General features: G+C 37.2%; 1 protein-coding gene across 1 annotated transcript in view; it reads right to left on the bottom strand.

The window, feature by feature from the left end:
* The window catches only part of STPG2 (sperm tail PG-rich repeat containing 2), a 388,217-nt gene that overhangs the window by 336,075 nt on the left and 25,181 nt on the right, over positions 1-26,961 (bottom strand). The window contains exons 6-7 of the mRNA XM_053461576.1: positions 25,673-25,788; positions 20,248-20,359 (exon numbers count right to left, since the gene is read on the bottom strand). Of these exons, the coding sequence (XP_053317551.1) occupies positions 20,248-20,359; positions 25,673-25,788 (228 nt within the window). The remainder of the gene's footprint in view (positions 1-20,247; positions 20,360-25,672; positions 25,789-26,961) is intronic.

Genomic DNA, 26,961 nt, shown 5'->3' with positions numbered 1-26,961 from the left:
AGCCGCTATCCAATCAAATGGGTCTTTTAAAAGTCTGTGTATTTACTGTCTTGGAGTGCTATAATAAACTCTACAGTCTACTGCTCTACAGTCTAAGGATGTCAGTGATCATTTCTTGCAGTTTGGCCAGTAAATGCACGTGATCATGCCCCTTGTGCACCATGGATTAATATAACTAGTGCATTTATCATTATTAGTCCACTATATATACTGTACTACAGTATACTGTATATTTTCTTTATCATTATGCTACAAAAAATGATAAAAAGTCATGCTTTTTGATTCCATGTCCAAAAAAGAAAAGCAGAAAAGACATGAAAGAATGAATAATGGAAATGAAATATAAAGAAAGGTAATAGGCCAATGGAATAAGGAAGGCCCTTGCCTTCTATCAAAGACTAGTAGGTCAGTGTCGGGACCTGGGCCAGCAGTTCGGGTAGGAGCGCAGTTGCAGTAGGTACAGACAGGCACACAACAGACAGAAAAGCAGGACTGGAATAAAAGAATAAGGGGGAACTGTAGCGAGGACAGGGGAAACCAGAGTGGCAAGGCACATGACTTGGAAGCCCTCAGGCAGGGCACACGGTTTGGAAGCCCTCAGACAGGGCACACGGTTTGGAAGCCCTCAGACAGGGCACACGGCTTGGAAGCCTTCAGGTAGGGCACATGGCTAGGAAGCCCTCAGACAGAGCAGACGTAGTCAAGCAAACCAGGTGACAATGGGGTAATTAGAATCAGAATACTGTAGCAGGAGGACTGGGCCAGGCAGTAGGTAGATGAATTGTAATGCAAAGGCCCAGACTGAAGGACAGAGCAGGTATACAGTAAAAGGGCAGGGCTAAACTCAGGTAACGTGGCTCAGTTGTCCCAAGTAATGGGAAAGGGGTGCTCCTGAGAGGGAAGGGTGGCTACTAATGGCTGCAGGTAGACATGACAGGGTGGAATCCTGACAGTCAGCCAATTTACTTCCTGTAAATTAAACTTGTGAAAGGTGTTTCTGTTGTCCTTGTTTTTATTCTACTATAGAGATGAAGAAAATCGATGAGTGGAGGCAAGCAAATTGTGGTAAAAATATACACAACAGTATGGCTACATGGCATTGAGGTTGCTAGGCAAGAGCTAATGGGGCTAAAGCCACGAGAGTTCATTGCATGCCCTCATCTGATGCTCCAAAATGGAAAACAACTTAATATTCGTGAACAACGAAAGTTGTTTTGTGAGTGTTAGAATGAGAGGCTTCAAAATGAGAGTTACATCTTGACTGACCCCTTGCCTTCTTAATGAATAGACCCATGGCTACTTTGCATTTTAGTGGAAACAGAAAAGACTTTGTTTTTAGTAAGAGCTCCAAAAGAAAAATTGTTTGTGAGACCAGTGAGTGCAATGAGGGGTTGTTATAATGGAGTAGTTTTGCTTTAACTTTATATTTGCATATTGTTTTAAAGTATAAAACATGAATCTGTGCACACTAAATAACATCAACCTAAATTATTTAATATATAATAGCCAACAAATGCCCCCCAAAAACATTTTATAGAATGCCAATGTATGATTTGGTCCCCAGATATTACATTTTAATCAGGAAAGCAAGGAATAAGTATAAGCAAAAGGAATACATAAAACACATAACTTTGAATATCTGTTCTTCTACATGTGTGGAACAATATGGTTGTCTTGGTTTTGAATGAACACTGGTGATGAACACCTGTTGCTTATAGCGTGGGAAGAATGCAACAGGTTACTCAGTGAGAGACATCATTACAGTAGCATAAAGCCACAAGAAGAAAGCATGTGCAACAATACGTAATAAATAAAGAACGGCTTGACAGGTGAAAAACAACAACTGAGCCAAACACCTTTTAATTCCTAAAATGAATCTTCAGAAAAAGCACCACCATGTATGCGACAGCAATGCACCAAAATAAGTTCCATCTGTCATTAGCCCAACCAGAAAGATATCTTTTCTTGTCCAATACCAACAACACTCATAAATCTTCCCCATCTCAAGAAGAAGAAAGATACCAGTATCATCTGATTAATTCTCTGTACCTGCAGGTTCTCCATCTGAAAATTCACAAATGACTGCTTTATTCATTCTCAAGAAAATCATTCCTGACAACCAACCTCAGATAATTCATTTTATCAAATCATTCGAACTGTCACATAGATTTCGTTTTTATCACCATACCACTGTTTAAAATACCAGGTATTATATACTAAGTTACAGCTTAAAGTGTATGTGTATGATTACGGACACTGCTACTGTAATTTGATTTATTCATACATCCCACCTACCTGTTCCTTTTTTATAGATCTAATCTCTTAGCTTGCTGTCTGAGACACCCTGCATATTATTTTTGAGAACTGCATGTTTCCTCTCCTCCAAATTATTTAATACAGATCACATTTTGAATTCATGTGTTATATTTTAGAGTGACAATTCCTCTCTAAGATAAAAAATATTTGCTTTCTTACCCTTGTTGTCCAGTTTTTACAGAATCTGAGATTGTCCTTAGAGTATTAAAATTCCATATCACTAAAACTTGTGAGAATGTGAGAATGAACTGTAAATGTATAGAAACATAAAATAACATCACTAGCATGCTAATGATACAGATTGACAAAGCCATACACAATGGGAAAATGCATTGGGAGCATTTTAGAATGTTCTTCCTGTTTTGGTGCATGAAGTGGCAAAAGATAACAGTGTGAAACAGTATTAGGTGTTTTGGCCCTTTGGACTTATTATTATTATACTGTATCTGCCATTTTCCAGGACACATGTGAAATGCATATGTGCACTAGCATACCTAAGGAGGGGGCGGGGTTTGTGATTCGCCCCGGGTGCCACTCGTCAGGGGGTGCCCAGTGGGCCTAGGGCTGGCCCGCAGCTTACCACTATGTGAGAAAACTCTGTTTTCCCACCAAGGTTCCTGCTTCCCCTGGGCAGGAAAATAGTTTCCTCAAACAGTGTGCGGGCCCCACAGCGGTAAGCTGCAGGCCCATGTCAGGCTGCATTGATGTCTGCATGGCCCCAGTGAACAAATGAAATAATGAATGAGTGAGTGTTAAGGGGCAGATATGGGACAGGCAGGCTGTCTATGGGGGTGGCACAGGCAGGCTGTTTAGGGGGCAGAGGTGGCATAGGCAGGCTGCTAAAGGGGCAGAGGTGGCACCGGAAAGCTGTTTCATGGGCAGCAGTGGCACAGGCAGGCTGTCTTAGGGGCAGAGGCCTACCATGTCAATGTCTGGCTTAGCGTATGGTGATAGGGGTTATGCTGCACTACCGTCAATGTCTGGCTCAGTGCATAGTGATAGGGGTTATGCTGCACTACCATGAATGTCTGGCTCAGTGTATAGTGATGGGAGTTACGCTGTACCATATCTGTTCAGTAAATGTTATTTATTTAAACTTATTTATTTATTTTTTTCAGTGACATACAGTTTACTAATTTGTATAACAAACTTGTACTAAATGATTCAAGTAATTATACATATACCTTGCTTGTACAATTATCATTCATTCCCCTCTCCAACAACACTACACTAAAGTGTCATGTTTGGTTATTTGAAATGAAAAAAGAGTGTGTGTACTGTTACCTACAAGCGTATATACATACATATTAGGTGGAGTCATATGAATTTGCATATTTCATCAATTCGCACGAATCCCCGAAAACCAAGCAAGACCCACTGTGAAACTAATGAAAACAAAGAAAAAGCTAGGAATTTTCATTTTCATTCTATGGGCTCATTCACTTCCACTTTCATTCACGTTCTCTTACACTCTCATTCTCTCTCACTTTCTCTGAATGTCTCCCTAGCTTCTCTGAATGTCTTGCAGCTCTGCTTCTTCTCTAGCATCATCTTCTTTCTTCATCCATATCTCTGCGGACATGACCTCCTTGTGAACTTCTGCAAAAATGTCAGAACTTGCGGTGGCATCCTCTCCCCTGAATAGAGGATGTCACATGAAACTCTGCCATTTTTGTAGATGTTCCCTGGAAGGTGATGTCTGCTGAAATAGGGGCGAAGAAAGAAGAGAGAAGAACAGGAAGATGCGGATGATGCTAGAGAAGAAACAGAGCTGTGAGACACTGAAGTAGTCGACAGAGAAGTTCAGAAAGAGTAAGAGAGTGAATAAGATAGATAGCATGAGTGAAAGTATGAGAGAGTAAGCGAGAGTGAATTTGGGAGTCAGACAAATTTTATTTACAAATTTAAAATTTGTTGCCAGATTTTTGTCAGCAACGAATGGGTAGGAAATATTAATCCAAACATTTTTGGCCATTTGTCTTATCCATATGATCATGAGGCCAAATAATTATCATCATTCTGATATATCAGTGCACGTTTCAAAACGCTTTCCTTGTAAAGCAGAAATCTCTTTACTAGTAAAGTCACGGAATAAAGGATTCTTTTTATAATTGGCACATTGTATACCTACAGTAACTTAGACTGACAGTGCTACAAAAGCGAGACAATTTAATGATGTTGCTTTATAATAGTTACCAGCTAATGTGTGTAATTATGAAGGCATTTCAAGGCTGTAATTAATACAGAATGCAGCTGAAATTCTGTTGTGCTCACTAAACTAAAACTTTTTGTATTATGACTTTAAATTAATAATTTGGGGAGCTTAATTTTCCAGCTCCATATCAAGAAAAAAAATAAACATATTATTGTAATTGTTATTCTTATTATAATCATTTTATTGTGACAGATCCATTGCCATTTGCAATAAATTACATATTAATGTATTTCAGTCTTTGCAGAACCAAAAAGGTTTAGGTCTTGTAACTTTTTTCACATACTGTTGTCTTTAAAAGGTATCTTAAATTTAAGCACGTGTCTGAATATTAATTGCTCTGTAAACAATACAAATAAAGGATACAAATATCAGTCTGTTCTTATTTTTGTTGCCCCTCATTTTTTTGCAGCATGAAAATTACCCATTAAAAGTAGAGTGTGTCAGAAACACTACCCCTTCTATATTATATTATATTATTTATAGAATTTATGGTACAGAAATGGTACTTGCCATTTAGTAAGTAATTTTACATTTGACAAATTAGAATTCCTTTCAAATACCAGATTTTGGGATATCCTTCATTAACCATTTAAGGATAGAGCTGTTTTTTTCGTGACCAAGGCTGTTTTATGATTTCTGCGTTTTTTGTTTTTTTTTCATAACTGGTAATTCTACCCACGTGTCCTATTTGGGGCATCAGTTTAAGTTTAAAACTAGACACCCCAGGGTATTTCCAATACTAGTATTTGAACTATTTCCATCCACTAATTCTACTACCAGCCATTGTCAAACTTTGTAGTAATTTATTGGCACACTAATTGTACTTCAGGTATAAATTTACAGCTCCTGGTATATGTATCAAATAACACCTCAGTAACATCTCATGAGTACAGTGATTTCACCCATGCATGGGTTTGTCAAGTTGTTTGGGGGTAAAAGGTCACTTTTGGGACATGTACAATTCAGTTTGTCAACTTGTAATATTGATTTTTTATTTATAACCCATGGACTCCAGTGCATGATTTTTTTCTTAAATTGAGTCATAAATGAGTCTTATTAAACCAAAACCAGGGAGTATGAACTGGAAGCTTACTTCGTGTACATACTTAGTAGCGCCCCTTTTGTAATCATTGGGAGTAGCAGAAGCAAATCATACATATGCAAGAAAAACACCAGTGTTCTGATAGCATACATGGGATTGTATATTGCTATTCCCCTTAATTACAATTGATTGACTAGAATGTGAGTGTTGCTGAGCATGTGCCATAGGCATCCACACAAAGGTTCCCTGCTTCTACCAGAGGATTTAAAGTAAAGGGAGGTTAAATTGTTTATTTAAGCTTATAATCAATTAACATTTTACATTAGAGTGTAATGTATTCTCATGAAAACAGCAGTTTTTGTGTCCAAAAAGACTGAATCCCCTAAATGATTTTTAAAGATTTAGCTTTGCAAATCAGCACACTGCATGCAGTTCTTGTTTGCAGTATAATTCATTATATCTACAAGCTAAAAGAAGTGCTAAGTAGCATATTTGGGGAAGTATCTACAGTTTACCTTCCAAGTAGTCAGTTGACTGAAATGACTAATATGATTAGTAATTTGCCTAGTATTTGGGAATCAAACTACAATTTGGGTTTTTGTTGCCTATTTTTTAGAGCTAGGCTGATGTGAGTATTAGCAACCATGGCTTGGAGTCTTCCCAGGGTAGGCTCACCCTCTGATGGGTCAGTGGCTTCACATGGGGCAAGGCTACCTATTCATGGAGCTGTGGATAGCCACACCTAGGACATGGCTAGTCACACAAAAGGAGGCCTAGTCATAGACAGTGTCAAATGGGCTGGGAGTAGGAGGTGACGTGGAGGAGAAGTGGCCATGGGTAAACACTGCTTCCCTGCCCAATGAAAGAGGAAAGTGACCCAGAGATCCAGAAAAGCAGTGCTTCACCCGATGACTCCTGTTCAAATCCAGATAGTTCCCAAATATGCTGCCAAGGCCTCAGTTCAGGTAATGTCACACTACTGGCTAGTATGCCTTCCTCTACTAACTTCTGTCTGTGCTAATTATGGGTGAATATTAGTATAAAACTTAAAATTAATGTTTGGCTTTATTGTTATCTGCTTTTTGTGAAATAAAACGATAACAACTGTATATAACTGAGCAATATCATATGTTTTATCCTGAAAACTGTTTCTGTACCCCTTTAATGGTAACAAATAGAAAAAAATAATTTCTGTGTGTAACTTGTGATACAGATCGACTCAATTAAATACCTGGGCAAACTGAAGTCATCTGGACAGCATGCAACTTAGCTAACTGAAACAACATTTGTCTGTTTAGAGTGTCACACCGCTCTGCATAGCAGTAGAGCTGAACCCAACAGCTGTCAAGTTGGCCATGCAAGTTGAAGGTCGGGTCTGTCAGTCTAGCTGTTACATAAGCCTGCCACATGAGTCATCAGGCAAATTGGTGGTTTAGTTTGTCATTGAGTTTGGCAATTGAATTGAATTTAAGGAGTTCTGGGTCAACTCATCTCCTCACAAAGAGTCAAGCTGATTATGCTGAGTTGAAGCCCTTTGTCAACTATTAACTTGACTCAAAGTGAAACTTCTGTTGGCCCTGACATGTTGACATACACTTCATTTGATTTAACAGTTTAGTTCACTTCAGTTAACACATCACTTGCTCAATCCCATCTAGCTTAGTTAACGTGGCTTGAGCAAAGTACTTAATAGCACAGAGCCCCAAAAACTATGCATATGAATGCAAGTGCCCAAAATGCTAACAAGTTTGACAACATTAGAAAAAATTGTTTTAATAAAATCTGTGCACAAAAAGAAAAGTCTTACGCTAGTCACATCCAAAAGGTTACAGTACAGTTTGGATAAACAAGCTGCAAATACAGTTTCATTATTTGCATCGTGTCTTATAGTTACTGTGCACCAGTGTAAAAAGGCACCAAGGATTTTATGAAAACAAAACTATTTGCAATAAAAAGTACAAAATGCATAAGCTCTTCTTAGGACGACAAACCTCAAAATAACCATCATTTATCAACATGAGAGGGTAGCTTGGTATTTAAAGATGTTTCTTGCCACAGGCTGCAACCAGACAAATAGCCTTGTTTTTTTCTCAGGCCCATGCGAGATGCTTAGTGACCATGGTATTGTTAAAAGGTAAATGGCAAAGGACCCTGCTGGCAACTAATGTACGCAGTGCACGGGGAAAAAAACAGTATTATAAAAGTTTAAGACCTTATCTAACTTTATATGAGACAGAATTGCGTATTCCAAGTAAAGAGAAAAGTGAAATCTAAATTCTCCTGCTAAACTGCGTAGGATAGAGTGATTATAAAAATTATAAACCTAAGTAATTCCTTCCATTTGCACTCTATCCCATGTACATATTTCCTATAATGTAGGATGAGGATTAACATGTACAAAAAAACAAACAAAAAAACCTACCCTTCATCTGAATTCCAAGTAAGGGGAGCAAGGCCCATCTAATTTCCCTTTGGATACCAGTATGTTTTTCTATATGATAATCTGGCCCCCAAGCTTAACAAGGTGCACTCCAGCCATCACATGCACTTTAATGTGACCATTTTCTGCAATGCAGTACATATTGGGATTTATCAGAATCCACTCTATCTGTTTGCTCTGTTAGTTTTAATGGCAGCACTTTCCTGTTTGCGTCAGTAGACTGTCCATATAATAGACAGATCCTAGGGCGTTCTTTTCAGTTTCTAAAAGTACTTGTCGAATAGACTAGAAGCATAGAATCTGAGAGCCAGGGCCGGCCCAAGACATTGTGCTGCTTGGGTCTAAGTATGAAATGCTGCCACACACAACCACTTCCATTAAAACCATGCCCATGTCCTGTATGCTATATCATGATTAATAAAACCAAACTTATCATTAAGTGACATGAGCACATTTGTCAGATAAATGTAATTTTGTTTAGGCGAATATGTTTAATTTAAGATAGCGTGTTCATATTTAGCATTCAGTAATGATGTTTTAGTAGACAGAATAAGTAAATGCCTGTTTTAAAATAATGCTAGATAGAGAGTAAAATTGGAATCCATTTGTACAGGGATATAAATTCACTACTGGAACTTTTGAAGGTAAATACAATTGTGAGTCACATCCTAATCATAGCTGTAAAGATATGAATTGTTTTTAAACGGATTATGCCATACATCTCTAGTGATGCTGTAGTCCGCATGATAATGTCTATTATGTCAACTGTGTATTGTTTTGAGCTTTTAAAGTGGACCAGTTAACTCTCTCCAATCCTACATTTACATTTTGTAATTGCATATACAGTTACGCAGTTGACAGGGCTACTTAAAGTGTCTTTAGTGTAAATCCTGTTATTGGGGTCTATTTGATAAAAGTTGTGTGAATACGAGTTAGCTTCTTCTTTTAAAGTCAATAGAGAAAGCAAGTTTCCATGTGAGTCTTTGAAAACAAAAAGTAAATAAAAACAAAGCTCATACAGTCCTATTGCAGCAGCTGCCCTAATCTTCCATGATCCGTCTGTTCTTGCCACAGATTTACTTCAAACTCTCAATCAGTGGCAGAAAAGCCCTTCCATTGAAATCAATACAAGAACTTTCCACACATGCCCACTGGGGTCTAAACAGACCCCTACATGCAGCTTTCACTTGAGCCAACGCTGGAGCTGACTGGATGTAAGTATATTTGGCAGAACATAGTTAGCTGGGGTTGGGAAAAGGGGAACAAATAGATGCCAAGGGGTATACAGTGAATTTTACTGTCAAGCCTCCTTGCAACCAAATGGTGTATTGTGTATTGTTTAGATGCCTCACCCTTCTACCGGGAGTACTTAGCGGTAGGAAATGTAGGTAGGGATTTTCTTTTGTAATTTTATGTTTTAACCGCTCTAATCCACAGCATAGGGAAGGAGGAAGCATGAGATGACATGCTTTGAGAGTTGTAGGATGCAAATGTATGACTTGACTAGTTTAGTGAATAGACCCATTTGATATAATTGAGTGCTATAGTGATATATTTTGGACTACAAGTTATGCTACAAAAGAACAACCCACCTTTGGTCCTCCATAGTGTTTAATGAACTCATGGTCTTTACTTTGCTAACACACTGCTAAGTGAATAAACTATTTGGTTTTGTTCAGAGGCACATGGATAAAATAATATAATTTCAGAATAATTAAAACATGAATAACTCAATTAATTAATAACTTGTACTGGTGAGCCACAGAAATCATATACAGTACAAACAGTGTATTTCAACTCTAGGTCTTACAGATGTAGTTGCTATATTTTAGTTGCTCTATTAAAATATTGTAGTGCTTTGATTTTGATAGGACAATATGGAATTTTTATAAGGACCACAAAGGCAATCCAGCTTTGTTGTGACAAAACTTGGATTTCATTCAGATGTGCCATTACTCAATGTGAGTTAACGTGCACATGTATGTCCTGCACAGGATGACTTTGATTGTCCTCTAGGTAGGCCCACAGGGCAGTGTAGGCAATAATGACCCATCTGTTCGCTACTTATAGATAGGAACCTTCTAATGAAGACAGATGTGGGTCACCCCGCGCTGGCAGCCAACAGAGTGTTAATGAAACCACATAACGGTCACTTTTCTGTCACCTTTTGACTGATTAATAACCAAAAGAGTTTATCCTGATATAAAGAAGGGAGAATCTAACGTGTCATCAGTCTTTCTTAGACATCTCTTTCACTTTCTCCACTACTCATTCTTCACAACACTCCTTTATTCCGTTGTTACAAAATATGCCATAGCCACTTTTCTAACTCAGTGATATACTATAACTTTGCTGTAACATGTCAGGAATTAATTCTTCCCAAACACCCCTGTCCAGTGAAATGAATGATCACACAGCTGCTGAAGATAAGGTCAAAAACACAATGCAACTGGAATGAAATCACTCTATATAAAGCACAACACTTTGCCCGATAAAATGAAACAGTCATTTTTTTCTTCAATATTTTACACTAGTTATCTGTATTCTTGTTCTATGTATCATGATATGAAGCTGGCTGGTGGTTATGAAATGTCAATTTACGTCCTGCTATTAGTCAACTTTGGCAAATCATTTCATTTCCTTGCAAAGAGATTAGCAAAAGTAACATGTCACCCTCACTTTCTACGATAGGAAAACTGTTGCTTTATAACATGAGCATGACCGTAAAAGAATGACAAACTTGAAATAACAAAAACACGACTTCTAACAAAATTGGGGTTATTCATAAGAAAAAGTGATTCTGGTGCAAAGTTTGAAAAGAACTATTACCACCATGGCAATCAATGGAATGATTCCAAATTAATTTTTACAAATAACCCCCAATATACTATTGTTTTTACTTTAACTATCCTCTAAGTATATGAACACATCTCTTGTTGTTGAAAAAATACATGTTATGTTTATTATAATATATAATTGTACATTTCCCTGGACCTTTTGCCTCTACCTTACAGACATTTACAACATTTGTCATTACCCTTCACTGCCCCCCCCTTACACCCAACAATATTTACTTAACAGGACTTCCTCTGGGCCACCATACCGACCACATATGTTAAAACATGTCTCCATAGGCCTGATGAGATAGTACCTTGCCTGGTAGCAATGGCCATGGTGTAATGTACAGTGACGTCAGCACAGGGTGTGTGAAGCCATTTAGTAATGTTTGGTGCATCACAAGATGGGGTGGGTAGAATCGTTGCAGCTAACCAGGCCTATTTAGTTGTATTGCTATAACTATATGTTGACCTTGAGATCCCAACCAAGCCTTATCTGTAAAAGCATAATTAAGAAGCCCCCGCCTGGAGTACACTTAGGAATAATTGTTTGATTTCAGAGTCATCAGATTTGAAAAAAAAGTCAATGCTATTGAGCCTCCTAAAAAAGTTAGCATTGATAGGAAATATCTGTAAATGTGTTAAAACAGAGAAATATTATAGTTAATAATTGCCAAAAAATCAATATCCAAGTCTGTACTCGCACATTTCTATCTATAACAGTAACCAAATAAAGAAGCTTTGGTTAATAACAATTTAGCTTGTTTGAGGTACTTTAATTGTTGTTGAAAACATCACATTTCATTAAACGCAAAATCCAATAATGTATTAGCCAAAAGATTATTCGAGACTGCCCTTGAGCTAATTATTCATTAGAAATATTGCTGCCGTACTTTAACGTTATTTCATATTGCCTCTACTTTGTACATAAAGTATGCTGAACTTATTTAAACAGTAACCGAGTACCAAATTAACTCTAGCTGACTGTTTTACAACTTGAAACAAATCTTTTTCATTGCTTAAGCAGCAGGCTTAGTATTCATATCTTTAAATAATCCTCAGAAATACAACCCTTTCATTAATTTCAGGCAACTTTATCCTTAACGTGATCCCATCGTTTAAATTATGACATTGGTCAGGATCATGATATGATTGAGTGAAGACACATTAAAGTCCTAACTGTAGTATAAATTATTATTTTGCCAGTAACAGACAATACAGATCTCTAAGTGTCCTACATGGGTTAAAAAATAGTAGAAGGGCATATATATTTTATGATCTTGTTTTAATGTCATGTAATAGTGTAGCGTCTATAATGTCATGTAATGTTATGTCTATGTGCAGTGGTAATACATTTCAATATATTATACCGTATTATTAAGTAGACATAATTAAGCAAATAAGTAGACATATAATTAAGTAGACATAATTAAGCAAATCTTATTGTTTCCATGCATGCTATAACACACACTGGCGTGATTACAGGGGTCACAGCAGTCACAGCTGCAACAGGGCCCGTTCCTCTTGGGGGGGCCCGGTGCAACCCCTTCTTTAGGTCTTCTCCAGATCGGAAGGGCCCTTTCTAAACTATTTTGAACCGGCACAGGGAGACAGGAACGTATCGGGGTCACGTTAAACCAAGGCTGTCAGCACGGTGTGTGTGAGCAGCCGGGAAGAAAAGCTGCAGCAGCAGCGAGAGGTAAGCGAAGGTGGGATGTATGTATTTGTATATGTATATACTTATGTATGTATGATATGTGTTTGTATATATATATATATATATATATATATTTGTGAGTGTGTGTGTGCGAGCACGGATGAGTACTTGTGTGTGAGCATGTATGTGTACTTCTGTGAGTGTGTTTAAGCATGGATGTGTACTTGTTTGTGAGCATGGATGTGTACTTGTTTGTGTGTGAGCATGGATGTGTACTTCTGTGTGTGTGTGTATGTGTGTGTGTATAAGCATGGATGTGTACTTGTTTGTGGGCATGGATGTGTACTTGTTTGTGTGTGAGCATGGATGTGTACTTGTGTCTGTGTGTTTCAGCATTGATGTGTACTTGTGTCTGTGTGCTAGAGCATGCATGTGTACTTGTGTGTGTAAACATGGATGTGTACTTATTTGTGTATAAGCATTGATCTGTACTTGTTTTTGTGTGAGCATGGATGTGTACTTGTGTGTGTGTGTGTTTGAGCATGGATGTGTACTTGTATTTGTGAGCATGGATGTATAATTGTGTATGTGTGAGCATGCATGTGTAATTGTGTGAGATGGAGTGTGTTAATGAGTATGAGTAAGCATGTATAATTTGTGTAAGTGTGTTTACATATGTTGTATTATTATTATTATTTATTGTTTTATATAGCGCCATCAAATTCCGTAGTGCTGTACAATGGGTAGACAGGACATAACAAGTAGTATGTTACATTACAAATTGACTAACAGAGACAACAGGTGAGGAAGGCCCTGCTCAAAACAGCTTACAGTCTAGAGGGGGCAAGGGGCAAAGAAGGCACAGACCAGTTGTTGAAGTTGGGGGGCCCAGGGCAATTTTTTGCACCAGGACTCAGTGTTTTCCAGTTATGCCCCTGATAGCACAAGAAATGTAAACTACAATTCGACCCCTCTTATGCACTTTAATGTAGCATTTAACAATTATTTTTATAGAAATGTAAGAAGTGACTCCCTAGAATGAACCCAATACATTTTGCATGCCCCCTCCCCTTTCCTAGCTTCAGTCCTTTGTAGGAGATGCATTTGTACACCTCGTGGAATCTGAGATCAAAAGCCAGGGGTAGAGAAAAGATAATGTAACCAATTTTCTGTTCTAAAGTTGTCTCCTTCCCGAATCCATACAAAGGCTGCCTGAACCAACCAAGAACAATCAGCAACTTAACTATAAGGTAGACATAACATAACAAGGAGGGAAAACTGTAAGCTTTCTAATATAATGCTGCCTGCTTCTCCTTTTCTACTAGTAGTGTCATGGAATGTGCTGCTACTCTGTAATAATATGTATATGGGTCCTGAGAACAGAAAGTAGCTGCCACCGTGGTAGTTATACTATATGGGTTTTTGATACATATGTATTGACATTTTTTAATTAAAAAACAACATTATATACATTATGTTCAATTATGGTAGTATCACCTGGGAGGCAGGTGAAGGGAGCCAGTAACCCTTTTTGGGTGATCAGGTTCCCCAGTGCACTGCTATTCGATGTGCCAGTTATAAGGGCCATCCTCGATCTTCCAAAGCTTAGCTCACACTAAGGAGGTCTATGCTTAACAAGCTAGCTAGTATGCTGTACTTGGCACTGAGTGACATCATATCCAGAACTCAGTAGACGTGGCAGCAGCCATGGAGTTAGGTCTTCATCTTCGTGGGTACTACCTTAGGTCAGGCCTAGGGAATTGCCCAACTATTAATACAGATTATTTTAGTGTTTAGAGCTACAGAAGTTGTATTTGAGAAAAGTTCCTTTTAAATTAATTAAAAGATTGCCATCAATGCAGCCTAAGGGGTGTAGATAAACTGCAATGTATTTTAATACAAACTAAACAAAACTCTTATCTGTGGTCACCGAACAATACAGTATATTGACATTCAGTGTCATAATCAGTTGAACCATTTACAGACTTGACGTCTTTAGCAGTGACATTAGCCCTTTCATGCCACGCTTTCGAATTACAGAGGAACCTTTTTTCCTTGCTTTTTCCTTGCAGTTTGAAGCAGCAAAGGGCTGGTCAACAGAGCAAAGGCCAATTACCCTATGGGCTGCTAAGATTCAAAGATTTTGACCTACCTCCTTTATCACTGGGCCACTTGGCAGTACATACCCCTGGGCTGAGGGCTTACAGTACCGGCCATCACCGAGGCTTTTTGAATGTAACTAGGTAACTAAGAAAATCCCATATGGTGGTGTTATTTGCCAAAAACAATCCGTACATTTTAAGTTGTAGCGTAACAATCCGTGCATATGTTTAGCAATGTCAACAAGCAACCTTTTGCGATAGTTACTGTAATGCATCATTCCTCGTAAGCTTCCCGTCTGTATAATGTCATTGGTTTTCTTCAGGACCAACAGCTGATACAGATTTGAAGTTAAGTGATCTTGAAAAGCTTTCTGCTGCCTAGAGCTACAAATAAGCTTTCTTAATCATTACGAAGCTGAGAACTAAAATAAATCATCTATGATTCCAAATCCATTCTAGCAGGTACCTTAAATGTTTCCGTCTCTTGCAGAGTGGCACGTCTTCGCTATAATGGCCCCTGAGCAAAGTGCCATATGGCAAGTCTAACACAGTCTGGCTGTCTAAACAGAAAGCAAGTACATGATGAAAAATATATTTGGTTAATAGAGTAGCATCTCTTTATTATTGTTTTGTGGATCACACCACTAATTAAAGGAAAATTCAGCGTCAGGTAGGCATTTCAAGGAACTTGGAATTAAGAGTGTGGAAAGGCTGATAATAAATATTCTACAATAAAAAAAACTTTAATACATAATTGCAATTGTTTTTCTAACGATATTAGATGAAGCGAGAAACAGGCATAAATCTAATTATCTCTATAAAATGTTTAGCATTTTTTCTTCATCTAATGCACGTGGATAAACTGTAGCTACCATGCTTTTAGTTCATAATTTACAGATTTTAACTACAATAGTACTTGAAATTGTGTACTTGATCCAATTTTATTTTACATATGTACTCCTGAATTGCCTTCTATTAGTCGCTGTTTTTTTTTTTGAATGATGCTTGATGAAAAGAAATATTTATTTATATAAGTAATATATATATATATAAGTAATATATAAATATATATATTTATATATATATATATACATTCTAATAATGGTGGTGTATACAGTAATGTAGCATAGCACAACAAAACCTGCCAAGATTTGGTTTATATCTTATGTGAGTATTGGTATGTGATGCAGTAGGAGTATAGGAATTTAGCGTGTTTGCCCTGCAGATAGCAGCCATGAACACATACAAAACAGCTGATTATTTGTAAAATCCCATTGGATTTTAGACCTGGCTGTAGATCAAAGGGCAGGTTGCATTTACGTGATTCAATCCTGAATTATTTCTTGGAATGAGTGAACTTGAAAGATTTGCATATTTTGTAACCTCAATAACTATGTAACTATACAGACACATTTTGGATGTTTAGCATCACATTTCATATACTGATGTCACAGCAACAGCAGGACCTTCCCTGAAAATGGGGAGAAGATCAGGTTAGCCTTTGGAGATAGGAAACTTTGGTCCAAGTCTACATTGATTGAACTGCTACTGCAGCCTAATGCTAGGTCACAGCAAGTATTGATGCCTTCTCTCAGAATCGATGGGTTTGACAGCCCGGGCTTATGGCTTGGAGATTGTCCTGTAATGCTTAGAGACAATCTTAATACCTGAAAATGAGGGGCTGGTGCTGCCCCCAAATACTGGTATAAGCAGTGCAAACATGGAGGAGTTTAGTGCATAGCAATCCTTCCATCACAGAACAAATACATTTTAAGCATATGGTATACTGGCAAGGCCCTCTTATTTTAAATAATAATGTTTTATGAATCAATGTTATGATTTTACCCATGTACTTTGATTTGCAATAAAAGAAAACTGCTTCATTAGATCTCTGCTCATAGCGCCTAAGTTATCTTAATTTTTGTGTGTGCGTCTGCATTTACTATTTACAAGAATTCATTCATTTTCTTTGGACTCAGCTTCTGATCTCTTATTATTATTACGTTCGAACAACATCATTAACAACTCAGCTGATGAATTCCATGGAGTTTTGTTTTTTTTTTAGGAAACTGCATAATGTGAATATCGAAAAGGCACACTATTTTTACCCGTAAGACAAATTCGCCAACCATTTTACCTTTCAAATTGAGCCCTGTTTGTTCTACTGCCAGATCAAGTTTATGCGTAGGTAATCAAATGTTGTGTCAAACTCATGTTCATAGAAATTGAAGTTGATTCTAAAATACAACTGCGCCATTAGACCATCATAATAACCTCTTAAAGGAAGAATATGATTTTCAGCAAAGAGCAATTTGCCTCTATTAAATTTTCATTTTAAAAAATACATTTTACTCATGCCCTAATAAATGAAACTACTGTGTCCCGCTTTATGTACATCACAAATTGAGGCATAGCTGATTCATAAAGTATTGCGCTGGAGATCTGCTGCCATCTAGTGGTTATATGAGTAATGTTTCAGAAAAAAAAACCAAGCTTTCCCACATGTTGCAAGTTACATAGAAACCCAAAGGGTTATTAACAAAAGGAAGAGTTGACAGGAGAGTTTGCATGAGAATTGCCGTTTCAACTCCTTAACTTCCCTATACATTATCAAAGTCCAACCCTAGTGAGCTCCTGTTGCAGAAGGAGCTTGGCTGTCATTGTATAATGCATAATTAAATAAGTGAGGGTTCTTCAAAGTCTCCTAGCCCATTGAATTATACTCTATACATGGCTAGCTCAAACCTTGTTCCTGGAGAAATTTGCCGGTGTTTCGTAATGAATAAAGTGAAGTGAAGGAATTAACTCTTCTGCAAACTCTCTTGACAACTGTCTTTTTAGTGAATAAACCACAGGAACCAAGAATTTGACCACAGAGAAGAACCTTTCGGCCCATCTAGTCTGCCAGTTTTTTTTTCTGATGTAAAGACTCAAGCCTTAATCATCCAGGTTTAACAGTCTATACTGTTTCATTAATTAATCGTTTACATTGCATGCGTATTTGAACTCTGGCCCGTTTTTTGGCACTGGTTACTTTTTGGATTTTTATTGCTATGTCTGCATAAAGATTCATCAATTTTATTTAAGTGTGCTATTAAAAAAACAAGCAGAACCGTCCCTGATTACAGTCATCTAAATATGGAAGCAAAAAGAGGGGGAAATGCAGAAATGTGGATTAAGATTGAGAGTACAAAATGGAAGAAACGTGTTTAATAACAGCACCATAACTGCACACCGGCAACAACATAAATGGCTTGTCATGGTGGTGGATACACGTGGGGGCGACTGGACGAATGATGACTATCTTTCAGCACTTTTGCAGTTTGTTTTTGTCAGTTTGTCAGGGATCACCCTCGTTATCCTTTATATGGACGTACACACGAAACAGGCAATTTTAAAAATAAAATTCATACGAAAAATAAATGCACACATAGACGTTCCTAGGTAATGCTTTACCCGCCTCTCTTCCATTTAACCCCTTCAGTACCCTAAAGACTTTTTGTTGTTGACATTTTTACTATATGTTGGTTCAATCAAAAATCCTCTTTTGGATTATTATGTGTATCACTGGTTATAATGTGGTCATTCATAACGTAAAGACGGACCCAACACTATCAACACTGTATGGAATATCCACAATATTGCAGTACTATTTTCACTCTGTGTCTCATTATTATTATTGTTATTTCTTTATTATTATATCTTTTATTTATATAGTGCCAGTTTACGCAGCATTTCTTACAATGCAAATATTCAAGGGATTTGGCAAAACTAGAACTGACAGTCTAAGACAAACCAATTAATTAGGTAACGCAAGCTTACACTCTAGTCTTACTCGTCTTACCACAAAATCCCAATAGGCGAAACACCTCATTTAGTGATTTTTGCAAGTAATCTTTATAACAGCATTTCAATAAGCCATTCACTAAAGCAAATGGTCGTTACAGAGGGATTTCGGTACTTTTGAGGCCACAGCAAATGCAAATAATGATTTATCAGCCACGTTCAGGTTCAAGGAATGAAATTGTTTGCAGTTATTTTAATAACTACATTGTGCCTAGGATGAATAAGCACAAATTCAAATTCAAAGTGAATAGCTTTGTGGCTGTGATGAGCATAAAAAAAATCTAATGACTCACATTGGAAAGCTCCGGCCATGTATGGACTTCTTTAAAGGTATTCTGGATTCAAATTTGGTTATGCTGTGGAACCACGTTACACATTTTACTGTTAAATAATCAACCTCAAAATAATGTGTCAATTCACCTTAAAAATCATTAACAAGAATCATATTTTCTAAAATGAAAGCATAAAATTCTGTGCTCTTTTGCTAACATCTTCTATTTGCATTACATGTAGGAAAGCTTTATTAGAAAACAGGAATAAAGAAGATATTCCATTAGGGAGAAAATTACAGAGAGACAAACTGATTTAATTAAGTCCAGTAGATTTTTTCTAAAGATTGATAGAAGTCACGGATGTCAATATTTTAATTCACATAATAAATGTAGATGAATGTAATCAGATTTTCAATAGGACATTCAGTAAAGTTACGCAAACAATAACTACTGAGGAATATCATTATTGGGAGGTCACACCTTCTGTAAATACGCAGCTCAGTGCTATAATACCCAATTATTCGCAAAACTTATTAACTTATTTGCATCCATTGTATTATGGCGATATACTGAAGACGAATAAGTATGAATTAAAAAGTTATTTGAAACTACAAGTGATTATCAGACTAGACGTGATATCTTGGTAATTATTCAGAGTGATTATCAATGGAATGAGATGGAATGAGAACTATTGATGTTATTTTAAAAAATATTGCACAAAACATTGATTAACAGTATTTCTGACAGCTTATGAAACCTAAAGCAAATTAAATGATGGCTGTCATAACCAAAAACACATTCACTGAAATAGCTGAATTTTATAATATAATGAAAATAATTCATTCAAAAAAAAATCAATAATAAAGCACAAACAAACTGTGTTTGGCACATGCTTTTTTTTGTTCAGATTAAAAAATCAACAACTAAATGTCTACTAATATACTTAGAGAAAAACATTTTATACTTAATTCAAAAGGCTGATGCTAAAGCTAAATATGTGATAGAATATAATAAGCCCCACCACATAGGGATACATGATTACATGTTTCAATTCTTTCTCAATAAACATAAGACAAAAATCAGTGGCATAATGTATTGATCATCAATGCGGTGCAAAGTATGAAATGCGACGCCATTACCATAGCAACCAGAGAAATGATCCTGCTCACTGGATCATTCTATTGGTCGCTATGGTGATATGACCACCAGAATAGTTTATTATTAATTCCCAATACATGAGTAGTTACATATTAGATAATGGCACTTTTGTATTCTATGTCCTGGTAAACCACTAAAAACCAGTGAAAGCCACCGAGAGGATTAAGGGAGAAAAATGCACTTTTATACAAGCAGAAGACTGATCTTTTTTCTTTTTGGAAACAATTTTTCTTTCCATGCTAATACATTGCCTGGTGTAGTCATCTGGTTTCATTCTAATCATAAGGGCTAGGAATTCATGAGTTCCACTCTAACAGTAAATGATTTTATTTAAGTACTATGAACAGCCAAATTGACTTTACCTTCTTCTCTTCCTGTAATGCGATTACTTCGTGATACCGTGGAATGAATGGCTCATATTTCTTCTTGTCTTCCTTCTTAGAGTTGACATTCTCATAATGCAGCGCACTTTCCCTTTAGAAAGTTCAAAGAAAGATTTATGAGTCTGTAGTGCAGGCTGCTCAGACATCTAAACAAGTGCCATGAAAGCCTCTCTCTTCTGTGTTTACAGTAGCTAATAAGGGCCAAATCACTCTCTAATTGAGAGATCTGCACTTACAAGGAAAGATACAATGAGCCAGCTCTTAGGGGAATTGGATGCATAAATAAAGTACGGCTATTAACCCATTCGGTAGCCCTTCCTCCGTCATTCAAACAGTTGTGTACTAACATTTCAAATGTCCAAGGAGGGACATTTTTCTTTTAGGGTTGTGTTTAGAAGTATGGCTAGAGTCTTTTAATAACACCAATTTATAAACACATTTTCTGCTTTCACTCCACACCTTAATACTTTTAGGGCTGTAGAGCATTAGGCATTCATATCCTGAAAACACTATGAGCACCTAGAAAAGATGGACACCGGGAGAAAAGAAGACACAAATAGTGATGTATTTATGATTGGCATGGCCCTAGGTCTGTCACAGGGCAGATCCCTTTTCACCTACCTTGGTGACCATCCATTGTACTGAGCACCAGACTATGATGTCTTTCCAAAGCTCTGCTCAGATGGACACGTGGAATCAGGTACAGCACTATGGAGACTGTATCAGCTGGTATCAGGTCATTGATAACAGCCGGAAGTATGATTTAATAAGGCTGCCTAATTAGAATATCCCACTGGACAGAGGGATTTATATCTCAAAGAGGCACTGTCTCTTGAAAAGCAGAATACTTGGAATGTAAATGTGCTTTAGGTATACTTTAAGCAGATAAGCATTATTAACCGGTGTTTCCGGTTGCTAAGATCTTGTTCTAAAACAACACACTGTAGTTCATATAAGAATATGGGGCCCGGTTCAATTATCAGTCTAAACCTTTATTGGTTTCATTGGATGTGAATTATGTAAAGTTCACAATATATATAAAAACCAAATCCTATATCACACAAACTAGACCACACACGCTAAAACATTCTACAATGAAGAGTAATGGAAATATCTCAATTTATGCAATTCAATGGGGGGTACAGAAACTTTTTTTTATTTTTGTAGCTCAATTAATGCACCCTTATGAAAAGGAATCTAAATACACTTTAAAACAAATTTACCCTTCTGTTGTAAGATGCAATACTGATTTTGCTTTACACAATATTTAATTTAATAATAACTACTAACAATAAAAATAATACTAACAATAATAATGATAATAATTATTAATACTTTTATCAGTTGATTTAATAGCTACTTTGAATTCTGCCAATCAGGGTATTTGTTCTTGACTCTAAAAGGCAAGTGAATTTCTCCTTGGATCAAGAAGCTCTAAAATATAAATTCTATTTATAGCCCTATAAATGAATATAAATCATATAAAAAATCAAAAGTGTAAGTTTTAATGAAGATGACAAACAATAAGTGCAAATGTAATTTTAGGGTCATCAGAACAGTTGTGTATAAACACTACATGCAGACATTTACTCTTCCTCATTACATTTTTTATATATATATATATATATATATATATATATATTTGGTAAGTGTACCCCTTTAATCTCTTGTTGAGCATAATTAAAGCTAATTGAATTATTTCGATCTCAATTGGCTGTTCGAAGGTTTGCTTTGATGTGCTTACACAAGCAGTGAATTTAATTGAAAATTGAAAAGTTTGTTGTGCAGTGATACAAACTGACATGTACTAAACATATACACAATGTTGAGCAGTAAGCACTTGTAACTTGACTGTGTCCCTTTCGGAATAAGTCTTAATTTGACTATTTACATGATGAACTGTTTACATTAAAGAGTGCTTGACTTCAAAGCAGCAAAATCAATGCACTCATCGTAAATAAGTTGCTTCACCCGAAATATGTCAGAACATGTGCGTGATATGTGAATCCACTTATGGTAAATAAGTTGTTTTTCCAGAAATAATGACCATGATTTTGCAGTATTTGTATATTAATTAGACACACAGATGTGTTCACCTTGTGCCTTACAATATAAAATACTTGTTTTGCATCAGAGAACTGAAAGCCAAATTGAATATGAAAAACAAAAGATGAATAATTAATTTCTAATGAGTACAATAAAATATTTATATCACACAAGTGGTAGAATTGCACCAAATGATGCAATAGAAAGGAAATTGCAATATTAGTATGATATTTTTAAAACATTTATATTTGGCAGAATAATAAAATTCTAAATATCTTGTTTTAAAACAATTTTCATTTTACTGTTTCTTCGGAGTTGAGTTAATAACTACGATTCAATGTTGTATGCATGCCAGGAACAGCTGCCTCCGTGGAGATCAGATCATACAGATCACTTTTGGTCATGCCTACTTCCCACAACGGATCTGTACACCGCTGCCTACTCTCTGCCCACTTGAAGTCCCTCTAAAGTCTAACTAATTTCTAAACACATTTGCTGCTTGGAAACACGATGGGTTCAATTTAAAGCTATTAGGGCATCTTGACCTTATCTTTTGCCAGCACATTGTACAAATGTGTAAATGCTATATGAATCTCTCCCGATATTAAAGTATCATAAAATAATTTAAAAAATCAGAACACCTGGAAACAATCAAGGATTGCAGCGGTAAACAGGGGCTTGAGGGCATTGAGCGTTCTTCAGCCAAGAGAGATAATAAAACTATTTTTAAGACTCAGGGACTCTCCTCTTGATAAAGGTGGGAATAGTTAGCTGGCCGCTATATTATATGGAAATAAATTAAGACATTTAAAAGACAGTGAGGGTACACATGACTTTACAAATATAAAACAAATCTGGTAAAGACAATCCTTTCATTGGCTGAAGAAGAAACCTACATTGTCTCGAAAGCAATGCAATTCATTATACGTCTGCTAGCCAGTAAAGGTATCATCTTTACCAAACTTGCTTTCTCAAATATAAAATGTAATATTACTTATATCCTTAATTTGAGGAGGACAATTCCCATTATATCATTATTATTGACTACTTCAGCTGTGAGTTGTTAGAACCAACACCTTATTTTGGTGTATGGATAACGAACGTGACCATATTGTTTAGAAGCAACAAAATCAATTATTTGATGCATTTTGGGCAAAGCAACAGTCCGAAGGCCCACATATAGTCTTTGAAATTGAGCAAAACAATAACTATTAAAGCCTCTGGTCGTTGATTCCTACAGAATATTTTATTAGCTTTACTAGAGTTAACTCTTTGGACATACAAAAAAAGGATGATATACTCACCAAGAACAGAAAGCCGCTTAATAGCCTGTCCTACAGTGTATCGTCGCTTGGGAGCATCTCAAACCTTAGCTCTCCTGTGCTATTGCAGAGGAAAAATCTCCATCTATATATCAATCTGATTCCACCCAAAAGGGCAACCCAGAACCAAAATTTGAGGCAAATAAGTTTATGTATAACCCACACATAAGTTTCCGCCTTCAATAACCACGTCAGTGGGGTACGGTTGGTACAAGAGAGCAAGGAAATCCATGTCTGGACTCACCTTTACACTTGAGGTGGACCCCAAGAGATCCCTAGAAGATGAAATGCCATTCAAAATTATTATGAGATTGTCACCAAGAACACACATCCACTTCATAGCCTGTCCTACAGTGTTTCCCCACGTGGGAGCATCTCAAAGCTTAGATCTCTTGTGCCACTTCAGAGATCTCCTTCTCCTTCAAAATCTCCTTCTACATTTCAGTCTGTTCCTGCACAAAAAGGCAAACTTACAAAAGAATACCCCACTGACAAGGCCAATCAAGGTCAAGACGTACTTCGTACTCTATTTGTACAGCATTTCACCGTTCTGGGATTTCTTGTGGTGGGTGTGTACGGTGAGTCTAGACGTGGACCTCCTTTGTCTCTTGTGCCTAGAGCCATACTCACCGCCCCCCACTGGCAAGGGCAATGAAGGCTGAATCATACATCTGAGTTTGTTGGTTCCCTTGGGCAGAGGAAATTTGCCTCATGTTTTCATTATGGACTGCTTTTTTGGGTGGGATTAGACTGATATTTAGAGTTTTTTTTCTCTGTAATGGCACGAGAGCTGAAATTTGAGATGATCCCAAGTGGGGATGCACAGTAGGACAGGCTATGAAGCAGCTGTCTGATGAGCATCTCATACCTTTTTATATGGCAAAACTTTGAAAATACCTTACGCAATAATTAATTTATATTATTTAGTTTCCTGAAATCTTTTACATTTTTGGATTGCACAAAAATCAATAACTTCATGAATTATTTGACACCACTTCCTATCACAGCAGTAAAATGAAAGAAAAAAATATAAGGTAATCACTCAACTTCTGAAGTAAGCAGTTTATCCAAGGCTTTTGCTGGCAAAGATATTAGGAAGCAAAATAGCTGCTAGCTACCATTTATAAACAAGCCCACGGTGATGAATATTAAATTATTGTTAAAGATAAGTTAAACCTAAAATGTAAAAGAATCTGAAATGAAGTTTTACCATTTGTATATAGCTTCATAAATAGTTTTGTAGGGAAGATGGCGTTCCAAGCTTTTTTTAGCTATTCAGGCCTCTGTCCACATACTTCATCTAGTAGAGCCCTTGCATTTTGCTAAATTAATCTCCTCCAAAACATAAAAAAGTGCTGAACAGTTTGTTTCTTATGATCAGTGTAAGAAATTGAATGGGTGGGCAAAACGGCATTTTTTTTGTCACATATTTTAGAAGAGGTTGGTGGGATGCATTGAAATGAATGGGATCTGCAGAAGACATTCCATCACTGTTTATTATTTATAAACTCTAACTACACACACTGAGATGCAATGAATAATAAATAATTAGAGGCAAATTACTGTGTTATTAGCAGCTTGAATAAAATAAAGATCTTGTGCGGCTGTACCAGACACGCCATAACAGTGTGGTTTTTTCGACCATCCTTGGATTCTTTCGAACACAAGCGTATCTATTTTTGCTGTCTTCGAAGCACAGCCTGATTCCAGGGCTCATTTTGGCTTCAATGTTTTGGCTCCCGTCCCTTAGTATGGTTTTTTTTTTATGAAGGCTATATTATCCATTATGCATTATATGGAAACTGGTTTTGACAGCAACTATTACAACACCCGTTGCAGTTAAATGTTAGACAGTAATTCACATTGCAATAAAATCTGCCAGCTCTAAATGCTAAAGGATGTAATGTTATCTATGATTCTCTCTTTAGGAAATTCATACAGCCGAGAATTTATTAAGAACAATGTAAGAGTTAGTGAAATGCTTTGAAGAAATTAAAAAACACAAAACAAAAAAAGTAATTACTTCATATACTTACGGATCTATGTCATATTCACCAGGACCCGGTCCCTCTTGATTCCGAAATTCTGTGCGTTTTCCTGAATACTTCGCAAAATGCACGCCTTTATATTTCAGTGTTGCATATGTATCCTTCTATTAAACAAAGAAATGATTTTTTATGTATAATTTTAACATGTAGGAATCTGTTTTGCATGGAAAATTGGCTTCAAATGTGCATTTCAAAATATAGATTTGCTCATACTTACTCGATAACCATGTCTGAGAATCACTTACAGTGAGCCTGTCCTGAGATCCTACAAAGTGATAATGTGTTGTATATTTAATAAACCTCAGTTTGGCCCTGCTGGATACTGAACGAGATGATCACAGTACTATACCATGGATTATCTCCTTGCATGTTTGCCAAAATAGCTAATTCAAATCTCTTGTCAAATCAAGCACAAAACTGGATGCTGTACCTCCGGACCTGTGCATGTAAATACACAGAATCTCCTGAGACAGGTACCTCTTGAACCAAATTTTGGCACAACGTGTGTAGAGTTGCAAATAGGACCAAAAACTTAAGGTTTATAAAATAAATATGATGTACAAGTTTTACATCATATTACAGCAAACCGTATTTGCTCGATTATAAGACGAGGTTTTTTTCAGAGCAAATGCTCTGAAAAATACCCCTCGTCTTCTAATCGGGGTCGTCTTCTAATCAGACCTCAAATAGAGGTCTGATTAGGAGACTAAGATCCAGATCCCCCGCACCGCTGCAGGGTACCTGGATCCTCCTGTCTCAACCCCCCCCCCATCATACACACACTTACCGGTGCTTCCTGCTGTGTTGCCGGGGCAGCGGGTTGACGTCTACGCGATCCGCGTAGACAACGTCCGCTGCAGCCGGAAGGAGGTGTGGCTAGCAGCGGGGGTTGTCTGCGTCCGTCGCATAGACCTTCCCCGACTGTCAGAGATCAGGGAACTCTGATCTCTGACAGCCGGGGAAAGTATACGCGACGGACGCATACAAACCCCCGCTGCTAGCCACACCTCCTTCCGGCTGCAGCAGAAGGCGAAGTCAACCCGCTGCCCCGGCTGGAAGCAGCGGTAAGAGAGGGGGGAGAGCGGGGGAAGGGGGGGAGAGAGAGAGAGAGTGTGTGTGTGTGTGTGTGTGTGTGTGTGTTAGTTAGTTAAATGGGGGTATAGGGTGTGTGTGTGTGTGTTAAATGGGGGCATAGGGCATTTCTGGAGTGGCGTTAAGGGGGCATTTAATAGAGCACTCTGCCTCCTGAAATGCCTTATACCTCCCTATATGCCACT

Source organism: Spea bombifrons, chromosome 1 (assembly GCF_027358695.1).
Source record: "Spea bombifrons isolate aSpeBom1 chromosome 1, aSpeBom1.2.pri, whole genome shotgun sequence".
Taxonomy (NCBI): Eukaryota; Metazoa; Chordata; class Amphibia; order Anura; family Pelobatidae; genus Spea; species Spea bombifrons.
This window is presented reverse-complemented; position numbering and strand designations above follow the sequence as displayed.